Below are 12,098 nucleotides of genomic sequence, written 5' to 3' on the forward strand. Positions count from 1 at the left end.
AGGAGAGCGTGGAAGTGGACGTTGCCCTTGACCACAGCATTCATGCATCCATCACCAACTTCCAGGTCAGAGAGGCTTTTCTGTGCTTTGGGATAGCAGCAGGTTTGGTGCGGTTTATGTTGTGTAGCAATATTTGAGACATGTATGCTGTTTTAAATGGATTTTTTCATAACTAGAAAAACAAGTAAACAAGTTGTTTACACAGGTATTCCCATGAAATTGTGTTTTAGGAGTAGACCCGTCTCTGCAAGCAGAAAGTAGAATCCCTGGGCCCTCACAAACCACAGCCTCTGCACCCCAGCAGCAGAAGTCTCGGTCTACCAACTCGCGGGATGAGCGCTTCCGGTCAGGTAGGGTCACAACCTAGGAAGTGGGGCAAATGGTCAGGCCTGGAACTCTTGGACTCTGACTACTAAGGCTTTCAGTTATTTTGTCTTTGCCAAAAAGTCTGTGAAGGGTTAAGATCCCCTTACCAGTCATCTTTTAAAAAAAAAAAAAAGAAATTATTGTTAGTTGAGGGATAATTTACATCATCAGATATTTCTTTCTTTTTTTTTTTTTTGTGATGTTTGGCCGCTATGGGGATCTGAACCCTTGACCTTGGTGTTATAACACTAAGTAATAATTTAACCTTCGCATAACCACAGTCTGTTTTAAGGTATCCTGTAGCTTAAGTGCTGCTTTCTTAGGAGATGCTTATGAAAATCTCTGTAGGAATCTTCCTCCTGTCCTAACAGGAGTCATTTCTTTAAATGTTTTTATCCATTTTTCCACTTAGACCTTTGGGGTTGGTATTAGTAATTTTTGTGCGTTATGGAGCAGCTTTACTACCAGGTGCAGGTTTTAGTATTTCTTTTTCTAATTTTGGAGATTTACTTTAGTTAGATTTCTGCCACTCTGTTTGGCAATATTTAAATTTGTCTCTGATATTTTACTTGAAAGATCAGAATGCCCATTGAAAAAAATTATGTTTTCAGTTATAGATTATATATTACTAAGTTTTGAGCACTCTGTTTAACACTTTCACCTTTGTATGATTGTATATTTCCTTTATATTTAAGCTGTTTTGATAAGCCTTTCTCAGAAAAACTTTCAACAGGGATAAAGAAATGGTTTTTTAAGAATACCTAAAAAGAAGCAAGATTTTAAATGCTTTTTCAATGTGGCAGTGTGAAGAAATGGTTTAAGAAATATTTGACCAGATAATTTCTTACCAATATACATTTATAAAAAACTTCATCACACTGAAAATAGTTTCTTTTCTGATTATGGAAATAATATATACTTAGTGTTAAATATATATAAACTATTACACTAAGTTTAAGGACAGAGGTAAAAATCACTGCAATTGCTGAATCCTGAGACAACCACCCTCGTTTACTGAGCACGTTTCCTTTGGGCCTGGATGCAGACACATGTGCACGTATGTACACTTTCCACGAGTGGGATCGTGTGAAAAGTCTCCTTTCTTCCTCCCCCCTTCTTCCCTTCCTCATTTTCCTCTTTTCCCCATTCTCCTCCCTCTCCCCTCCCTATGCTCATGTAGTCGATTTTAATAAACTTGTTTCTGCCTTTGTGAACTTTGTACTAGGTTCTAATTCTTTATCTTCTGAATACAAGTTCTTTATCATAAATATGACTTGCCAGTGTTTTCTCCCAGGCTGTGGTTTGTCTTCTCATTTTCTTTTTTTTGGCTGCTGGCTGGTACAGGTATCTGAACCCTTGACCTTGGTTACCAACACCATCCTCTAAGCAACTAACAGGCCAGCCCTTATCTTTACATTTTCTTAAAGTATCTTTTGAAGAGCAGGAGTTTTTAATTTTGATGAATGTAAATTATCGATTTTTTAAATGGATTATGCTTTTGTTCTTGTATCTAAGAAATCCTTGCCTAACCCAAGGTCACAAAGATTCTCTCTAGTGTTTTGTAGAAATTTGGGTTTTACCCTTAGGTCTATGATCCATTTTTTAGTTAATTTTAGTGAAAGTACAGGGTATAGATCAATGTTTTTTTTTGGGGGGGGGTTTGCATATAGGTGTTCACTTGATCCTATACCATATGTTAAGAAGACTGTATTTTCTCCAGTGAATCCTTTTGCACTTTTTTCTAAAAGCAGTTCTGCATGTGTGCTTGTGTCTGTTTCTGGACTCTCTGTTCTGTTCCCTTAATGGAATCATCTATCTTTAAGGCAAAACCATGCTCTCTTAATGACTGTAGCTTAATAATGTGTTGAAATCAGTGTTAGTTCTCCAACTTTGTTTCATATCCAGGTTTCTTTGTATGTAATGTTTTTTTTTTTCCCTCTGGCACTTTTAAAATTTTTCTCTTTATCACCATGGACTGAATTGAGTCCTTCCAAAAATCCATATGTTGAAGCCCTAATCCCCAATGGGATGGTGTTTGGAGCTGAGGCCTTAGTGTGGAGCCCTCATGATGGGATTAGTGCCCTTATGAGAAGAGAAACCAGAGAGCTGGTTCTCTCTCCTTCCTGCCATATCAGGACACGGGGAGAAGGCAGCTGCCACAAGCTGGGAAGAGAACCCTTACCAGAATCCAGCCTCGCTGGCACTTTAATCTTGGACTTCTAGCCTCCAGAACTGCAAGAAATAAATTCTGTTGTTTAAGCTGCCCAGTCTGTGGTATTTTGTTATGGCAGTCCAAGCAGACTAAGATACACTGGTTTTGAGTGATTTGATTATAATGTGCCTGGTGTTGTTTTCTTTGTTTCTTGTGTTTGGGATCTGTTGTCTTTCCTAGATCTTTTGGTTTATATCCCTATCATGTTGATATTGTCCAGATTTTTAGTTCTAGGCTGTTTTTACCTATCCAGTTGTCCCTTGGTATATCCTCTGGGGATTGATTCCAGGACCCCTGCCAATACCAAAATTCATGGATACTCAGGTCCCTTGTATATAATGGCATTGTGATTGCCTATAACCTGTACACATTCTCTCTTAAACCATCTCTAGATTACTTATAATACCCAGTACAAAGTAAATAGTTGTTATACTGTATTATTTTTTAAGTTTGTATTATTTATTTATTTTTCTTTCAAGTATTTTTGATCTGCAGTTGATTGAATGCTCTAGATTACTTATAATACCCAGTACAAAGTAAATAGTTGTTATACTGTATTATTTTTTAAATTTGTATTATTTATTTATTTTTCTTTCAAATATTTTTGATCTGCAGTTGATTGAATGATGAATGTGGAACCTGTGGTTATGGAGTGCTGACTGTACTTATGTTTTTCTTTTTTTCTAAGACAGCAATAAAGTTTAAAGCATGTGATCACAGTTACCCCCATATCTGTCGCAGGATTCCTGGGTTTGTTTCTTGCTATCTCTCTTTCCTGTTTTATTGAGTACCTTCTTCCATGAGTGTTTTTGGTTGAGTCCATGTGGCAGTGCTTTTGAAGCCTTGTATGTCTGAGAATATTTTTATTAAATTCTCATGTTTAAATGATAATTTGGCTGGATATAAAATTCAGCACTTTCCTTCAATAGTATGTTGCCTTCTTGCAGTGTTGCTATTGAGCATTGTCAGTTTTTTGACCCTTCAAGATGATTTGCTCTTTCTCTCTGGAAGCTTTGAGAATTGTCTTATTGTCTTTGATGTGCGTAAATTTTATTTTAATGTGTCTAGGTGTGAATTTTTCATCTTTCCTGATTAGCACTATATAAGCCATTTAAATGTAAGGTTTTTGAATGTCTTTAAAACATTTTGTTGGAGAAAAATTTAAATATATACAGAAATGGACATTATAGTCCAACCCCCTGGAACCCTTGTCCAGCCCCAGCAGTTCACAGCCTTGCTAGGTCTCGGGTTGATTTCTGCCTACCTCCTTCCTCCCTTCCCATATGATTTTAAAGCAGATCTCAGATGCATTATTTCATTTAGATGTCATAATATTCTTGGTGTCTGTATCTAAAAAGAATGTATATATTTCTAAAAAAGATTTTAGAAAGCTATTATCACAAAATAATTAACAATAATTCTTTAATATGAAATATCCAGCCAATATCCGTATGGCTTTTTACAAACCAGTTTATTTGGACCCAGGATCTAAATTAGATACACACATAGCAGTGGACTGATAGTGCTTTCCATCTTTCTTAACCTGTAGTTTGTGGAGGAACTGAAGCTGCCTCTGACAGCACCCCTAGGGCAAGGTCTAACGTACTCCTTCTCTTGTGGGCTTGGTGAGAGTCAAGCTGCAGATTGAGTCCCTATGTCCCTCCACCCAGAGGCATGTCCTGTCTGCCTCTGATGCTGGAAGCCAGTGATGCTCTCACTTCCTGGATCTGTTAATTCCTGAGAGTTTCAAAATAGTGAGACTCAGATTCTGTCATTCCTTCTTCATTCAAGGGCCAGAATACTTCTGTAAAAGAGAAACTAACCCTCACTTTACTACTTGGTACAGGAAAGCCAAGATCAGTACTTAATTCTTTCCATTTCTTTACTAGTTTTCAAAGTAATAGGTTGGGCCACTGGCATCCTTCAGTGGCAACCAATTGATTTTGTTTCCTCTTTTCTTTTCCTTTCTTTTATCTTTTTTAAGCATCATATTTGATGTTTCAACTCATTCTAGCATTTATCATTATTGATATACAAATTAATCCATCCTTGGCCACGGGGAATCTCTTCAACTGGCACCAGAGTTGCTTGAGGCGTCTGGCTGTTTGATGCTGCTATAGGATCAGATGCTCCAGGCTCCTTCTGGGCATCTCCTTCCCTCCTCTAGAATCTGCCATCTCTCAGGTTTTTTCAGTGAGGGTAGTGTTTATGACCACAGTCTGGGCACTGGGGATGCTGACTGCTATCATTGTTTCCAGACATTGTCAGTGTACAGAGGTAAGACGTATTTTTCAAGATGAAGCACCACATTCTGTTGCAGTGACATTTCCCATGAGGATCCAGGACTGCAGGGTTTTTATCTCCCTTCTTTCATCTACCTCTCTTCTCTCCTCACGAGTATCCAGGTCACCAGCACCACATGTTCTTCATTCAAAACACCCTGGCATAACAGTACCCTCACTTTAAAAAATTTTTATGCCATTCTTTTTGTTCTTAATAGATATTTCTAGAGGAACATATTGAGCAGTCTAACTGCAGTATTTTAAAGTCAGCTGGAATAGTTTAAGCTAACAACTGGATACACATTTAGGCTCATTTGTTTCACTTTATTTTCAATTTGGGGGATTTCTTTTTTATTTAGTTTTGATTTATAACTATGGAAATATTTACATGGTTCCAAAGTTAAATCTACAAAGGAGGAAACTATTTAAAGAAATCTAGGACCTACATATGGAGACAGACTGGTAGGCAGAACTTCTATTCCTTTTATACCCAAGGAATACAAGCAGAAACATGAAACTTAATTGTTACTTCATAATCAATCTTGTAAAAAGTATTTTTATTGCTGTTTTTTCTGTGTAGATGTCCACACTGAAGCTGTGCAAGCCGCTTTGGCCAGATACAAGGAGAGGAAGATGCCTATGCCTTCAAAAAGACGTTCTGTACTTGTGCATTCCTCCGTGGAAACCTACACCCCTCCAGGTATTGATAAACAGTGTCAGGAGTGGCTTTTAGAACTGTTTCACAGGCCTGGGGTTATAATGCTTATTTCCATTGAGTTGGAATATCCTTCTGTCCTGTAACATAGATCTGGAAAATGTGGAGACTAAAAATGTTTGTATATATGCATATTTCTTACCTAAAAATCTGTGGTTTATACAGTATTGTTCTTACCCAAACAGATACTTGCTTTCTATAGGACTTTTTGTGTGGATTTTAATGTTTTTGACTAAGAAGCTATTTATATCTTTTTAGAACCTAAAAGAAGCACTTAGTGGAATGCTAAAGTTTCCTGAATTAAGAATTCTAAAATTATTCTTATTTTATTACCTGTTATTTAATACGTTGTTAGCAGGACTTAAACGAGACAGATAAGTCTGTTTGGAGAGTTTTTTTGTTTGTTTTGTTGTTTTTACTATTAGAAATGAAAACTTTTGTGTGGGGTCTCTCCTCAGTAGTAACATACTGTAAGCTTCCTCTTCAGCTTCACTGAGATATAGATAGTGTTTGATGATGTCAGATCCACAAGCTTCTGCTATTGCCCATCATGTTATTACAGTAACAAAGATGGCAACGCTCCTTTTCGGTTTGATGCATTTGGAATTACTACCCAGTAAAAATGAAACACACCAGATTGACAAGATGATTTAGTTGCTTTGGTAATGCTTCCTTACTAAAAACAAGACTTAGTAAAGGCTGTCAAATTATTGTTGCTACTAAATATAGCTATAGACACTATCCAATTGTTAAAGAATGTTTAATAGTTGTAAAACCCATAATAAAATGCACAGATGTGCTGACTTGATGGAACCTTAATTCACAGTTAATTTTATTGAGTGAAGCAGTTGTCTTGGAGAAGAAATTCTTTTTGGAGATGGTTCTTGTGATTTCCTTAAGAGGACACACAGGACAGAGCTGCAGTCCCCCTGCAGCCACCATGGTGCTGCTGGGAATTGTGCACAGGCCAGCAGATGAGGCTCCTGCACTACCTCCCCAGGTGTAGGCTCCAGTGCAGGCTCCCTGAGTGTGTCGAGCGATTGTTTGAGTGTGGTATCAGGGCTCTGTGTTGGACGTGCAGTAGTAGCACTGGACATTTACAGAGCACTTAACTGTCAGTGATCTCCTTTGACATGTGGGACCCCAGGTATATGCTGAAGCTGTTTAGGAGACCAGAGGCATCTTCACTTCTGGTGTATGGTGCCCATGTGGCTAAGTCCTTTCTGGGGAAGTTGGGTGCTCATGGAACTGTTTTTCCCATAATAGGGCTCCTTGTATGCCCTTCTTGATTGAGGGTGACCTTTGATGTGACACTTGGCCTCTTCTGGGCTGAGCTGTTCCACATGCACAACAGCATGCTACGCGCAGGCGTGGGAGGCTCCGGTGCGAGTGTGGGAACTCCGTCGTCCTCTTGACTCATCCCTACATCATGCCTGTCGTCGTTATTTTAACCACAGACACGTCGTCTGCCTCAGAAGATGAGGGCTCTTTACGGCGACCTGGGCGACTCACCTCCACTCTGCTCCAGAGCCATTCCAGCGTCGAGCCCTGGCTCGACCGGGTCATTCAGGGCTCGTCCACCTCATCCTCTGCATCCTCCACCTCATCTCACCCGGGAGGGAGACCCACCACCGCTCCCAGTGCTGCTGCCACGCCAGGGGCTGCTGCCGCCATTGCGCTCACAGGCCTCGCGGCCCACGCCCACATAGGTCAGTAACGAGCTGCCGTGGCCTACGTGCCAGCAGAGTCAGTGCCCAGGACAGAGGTGTGCTGCACCCCAGCTGCAGCACCATCCCTCTGTGCAGTTCAGGTGGAGCACACCTGAGCCACGATGCCTCCCTGCAAACTTAGCTGCAAACATGAGCTCTCTCCCAGTGACCGAAGTCAGGCAGCCCAAGTATCACATGGTGGCTCATTTGCCTGAGACAGTAACTGGTTTTGAGCTTTTAATAATTGCACTTGAAAGAAATGGGAGTAATATGTAGTTAATCATCATCCAGATTAAATCCTTAATAACCTTTTGAACAGTATGGCTCAGTTGCTAAATTTTTTCCTGTCAAGCACCACCTCTTTTTCATCTGGAAAATGTCCTTTTGGGAACAAAAGTAGTTCTTGATGCTTTTGCGATTTGGCAGTCCTAGACTCTTGTGGCGTGTGGACCTCCCCTGTGCTCCCCCAGAAGAGTGGTGTTTCTTGATGTCGTATCATCCCTTCCTGCTCCTGAGGAGCAGCTGGCACACGTGGGCTGGAGCAAGTGGCAGATACAGGGCACATGGTCAGTACACAGACCTGCTGGTGGTCATGATGGCAACCCATGGTCTGGTCTGGCTGTCTCTCTCTTGTCTCTGCTTCTCCTTTTGGCATGTCTACACAGCTGCAGGGCCATCAGTTGTCCCTGCGCTGGGCTGGGGGGTTCTGAGGCAAGGGACTGGGGCCACAGCTGTGGTCTGGCCTTTCTTCCTCCAGATAATGGGTTAAATAACCCTTCAACCTGGAAACAAAATGTCAGTTGAAGCTGGTCATCAAGATGCACAGATCTTTTCCAAATCACACAGTCCTTTGAATTACATTAATCTTAGAAAGAGGGCCGGCCCGGTGGCGCACTCGGTAGAGTGCGGCGCTCCCACTGAGGGTTTGGATCCCATGTAGAGACCGGTCCGTTCACTGGTTGACTGCGGTGCGGGCGTGACACCGAGGGTTGCGATCCCGTTACTTGTCACGAAAAAAGAAAAAAGGAAAAAAAAAAATCTTAGAAAGAAAAAAATGCAAATCTTTCATTATTTGAAATCCTGTTTTTTAATAAAAACAGTAGCATGCTTAGTTGTCTGTGGCTGGCATGTGAAGCCCACACACGTTCTTGCCCTAGCACCTTAAAATACAGTCAGTATTGTGGAAGACTCATCTTAACCTCTCATTCTTTTCTAGAGGAGGAAGGAAGTCAAAAAGTCGGGTGACTATAGCTTGCCTGAGATCATACAGCTGGCTTAGTGGTGATGCCAAGAATGACCCCAGTTTTCTTGAGCCCTATTTATTTATTTATTTTTTGCTTTTTGTTGCTTTTCTGCTAACACTGACATGGTGAGCACCTGCAGCGCACCCCTGACAGGCTGCTGTTTGAGGAGGGGTCCCACGGGCCACTGCAGGTGGGCACTGGGCTCATGTACTGAGCTACTTTCATGTAAAATCTTGGTCGTTTGGCTGGATTGGGAGTATATTGGGTGTTTTAAGTGGCCTACAGCTTCTTCTCAGTGTCCTCTGTAGGCATGTCACTGTTCTTCATTTTTTATTTGAGTCAGTATGCCAAGTCTGTGTATTTCTGTTGAATATATGCTTTTCTCCTACAACATAAGTCTTAGGTGAAAACTCATGATGTTTCACTCTGCATCCACATTGTGCTTCCAGCTCAAACAGGAAGTGCCAGGACCATTAGAGTAGTAGGAGAAGGCAGCATTTTCCATGAGAAAGTGCCCCTTTGGAAGACAGTCTGCCTGATTGTTTTTGTAACTTTCCTGGGTGTCCTACATATGGCTGGTGGCTACTGTCCACCTTTCCTCAGGGAGGCTTACAGTTGATAGCTTGAAAACAGCTTATCTTCTATACTGTTATTTTCCTTCTCCGTGAGTCGTGGTGATTTAATTTTATAGATGCGCACAGTTAACTCCACTGTGAGAAAAATAGTAGTTTTTGAATGTTCTGTTGCCTTATTTCTGCTTCCTGAAGCTTTTTTCAAGGTGAGGTGGTGTAGGAAAGCAAACAGTGTTTATGGTTGTTAGCCTCTCACTGCAGAGCTGTCTAAATGTTTTCCTGGTGGGTCTGCAATAAAAGTATATTTAGCATGAAAAATTAGCCACAGTTCAAAATGTTTAACCACACAGCTTTCCAGTCGTTGTGGGGTGTCTTTTAACAAAGTACTTAACTCTAATGTGTGTTTGAATTAGGTGTTTTCATTCTCTGAAAAGGCTGTAAATATTTATAACGTAGGTATCACCTGTGGTGATGCATGATGACTCCTGCCTTCTGCAAATGTACCTGTAATAATCTGCTTTCCTTTCTTATTTGCTTCACCTAGCATAGACATTTTGTGATTAATGCTAGTAAATTTTTTAAATTTATTTTTTATTAGCATATTCATTGTTACAAATCATACTTATTCTTTATGCCCCTTATCCAATCTCTACCCTTCCCCTCCCTCCTTCCCCCTCCTCTTCCCCCTTCTTTCTTCCCTTCCCCCCTCCCCCCCTAATAATCATAGACTTGTTCTCTCCATCTGATAGATTAACTATTCCTCTGTTGCCTAGATGTTCTATCCAGTGCTGAGACAGGTGTGATCAAGTCCTCCCCTATTATCGTAAATCAGATGCTTCTTCTGTTATTCTGGAATGTGTTTTGTGGAGAGAGAGGACCTCTTTTTTTGGGGGGGGGGGGCTCTGCTGGTGCCTCTCCTTGTGTCAGTGCAGTTGAGAATCTGGCGTGTCATCTGCACAGTGGCTGTGACTGCTGCTATAGAGACTGGCTGCTTTTGTGGCAGCCATGACAATTGTGGCTATGGTGGGCTACCTGCAGGAAAATGGTGTTTTTGGTGTGCTCTTTACCTGGTCGCAGCTGGGTTCAGCTTCTCCCGGCTTCATGCCTCAGGACCCCAGCAGGGCCCAGGGTGTTGGTGGCAGCTTGCCTAGTTGCAGGTGGGTTCAGCCTCCCCCAACTCCACGTAATTCTAGTAAATTTTATTTTATTTTATTTTATTATTTTTTTTTTTCCTTTTTTGTCTTTTTTTCGTGTCCAGCAACGGACCGCAACCCTCAGTGTTGCGCCCGTACCGGACCGGGACCGGCAACGGGATTGCAACCCTCGGTGTTGCTCCCGTGCCTCGCTCAGCCAGTGAGCAGGAACCGGTCTGCATGTGGGATCCGAACCCTCGGGCGGGAGCGCCGCCACGCTTCCCAAGCGGCGCACTATCCAGTGCGCCACCGGGCCGAATTCTAGTAAATTTTAAAAAAATCTGAACTCAGGCTCTATATAATACCCTACTGCATATTGTAGTTTTCATATGGTAAATGTTTGCTGTACATAGGTAACTTGAATTCCTTTTTTTTTTTTTTTTTCCCCTTTTGTCTTTTTTACTGACCGGTAACGGGATCGCAACCCTCGGTGTTGCGCCCGCACCACGCTCAGCCAGTGAGCGGGAACCGGTCTCCACATAGGATCCGGAGCGCCGCCGTGCTCCCAAGCGGCGCACTTCTCCAGTGCGCCACCGGGCCGGCCCAACTTGAATTCCTTAATCTCAAAATATTCAACTTCCCTCTCATTACAAAAATCTTCCTTTGTTTTAGTTTCTAACTCTAGATAATTATTCAGTTTGAACTAAGGAAAAAAAATATGGAAAGAGGAAGAATATATTAAGTAAAATATTTGAGGTAGACCTATTAGGTATAGGTAATTTAAAAAATATACCATTTTCAGTTTTTGATTAAGGAAATCAAATATATTAAACGTTGTGACACAAATATAAATACCTGTATTTGTATTTTTGTTTTTAATACCTATATTTAAAAGTAGTACTTTTAGGGCCGGCCCGGTGGCGCACTGCTATAGTGTGCCGCTTGGGAAGCGCGGCGGCACTCCCGCCCGAGGGTTCGGATCCCACATACAGACCGGTTCCCGCTCACTGGCTGAGCGAGGCGCGGGAGCAACACCGAGGGCTGCGATCCCGTTGCCGGTCCCGGTCTGGTACGGGGGCGACGCTGAGGGTTGCGATCCGTTGCCAGACACGGAAAAAGACAAAAAAAAAAAAAAAAAAGTAGTACTTTTAGTTATAGTAGTTAATTTTTATTCTGAATGTAGTTTATTTTTATGCAACTATTTTTAAAACTACTTTGTAATGTATAAGTGATCATGTATACCTTTTTTTCTCCGTGTATACTTTTAAAATCATTTATTCTTTTGGCTAGATTCGGAAGAGTGAAGAAATTTCTTTTTATCTTTTTTTGGCTGGCCAGTACAGGGGAAATTTCTCTTTAAACCAGAGGAACAGGGCTGGCCTGTGGCTCACTCGGGGGAGTGCGGTGCTGATAACACCAAGGCCATGGGTTCGGATCCTATATAGGGATAGCTGGTTCTCTCACTGGCTGAGCGTGGTGCTGACACCACCAAGCCAAGGGTTAAGATTCCCTTACTGGTCATCTTTTAAAAAAACAAACAAACAAACAAAAATAATAATAAAAAATAAACTGGAGGAACCTCCTGATAGACATACTTTAAAATGCTAATTTAATCAATATCAAGCTTTTTCAAGGGTTGTGGAAACTGTCATTAAAGCTTTAGATTTTTCCAAAAGGTACATTCTGCTATGTTATTGTAGTGACTTTGTGTTTTGCTTCTAAATAAGTTTGGCTTCCTACATATCTAAAAATTTCTTACTTTACATTGTCCTTAGGTTAATTAAATGGTAGGTAGATGATCAGAATTTAAACATTTAAAGTGTTAGAGTGTCAGAATGAGATTGGCAGGTACATTTATTAAAGTA

At 41.2% G+C, this 12,098-nt stretch overlaps 1 protein-coding gene across 1 annotated transcript in view; it reads left to right on the forward strand.

The window, feature by feature from the left end:
* LOC103607370 (disco-interacting protein 2 homolog A-like) overlaps nt 1–7,284 on the forward strand; it is a gene marked incomplete at its 3' end in the record, with an annotated part of 18,299 nt that extends 11,015 nt beyond the window's left edge. The window contains exons 3-5 of the mRNA XM_008591881.1: nt 231–350; nt 5,441–5,560; nt 7,033–7,284. Coding sequence (XP_008590103.1) covers nt 5,494–5,560; nt 7,033–7,284 — 319 coding nt within the window. The remainder of the gene's footprint in view (nt 1–230; nt 351–5,440; nt 5,561–7,032) is intronic.
* Nucleotides 7,285–12,098: the final 4,814 nt, after the last annotated feature.

Source organism: Galeopterus variegatus, unplaced genomic scaffold (assembly GCF_000696425.1).
Source record: "Galeopterus variegatus unplaced genomic scaffold, G_variegatus-3.0.2 Scaffold7366, whole genome shotgun sequence".
Classification (NCBI taxonomy): domain Eukaryota; kingdom Metazoa; phylum Chordata; class Mammalia; order Dermoptera; family Cynocephalidae; genus Galeopterus; species Galeopterus variegatus.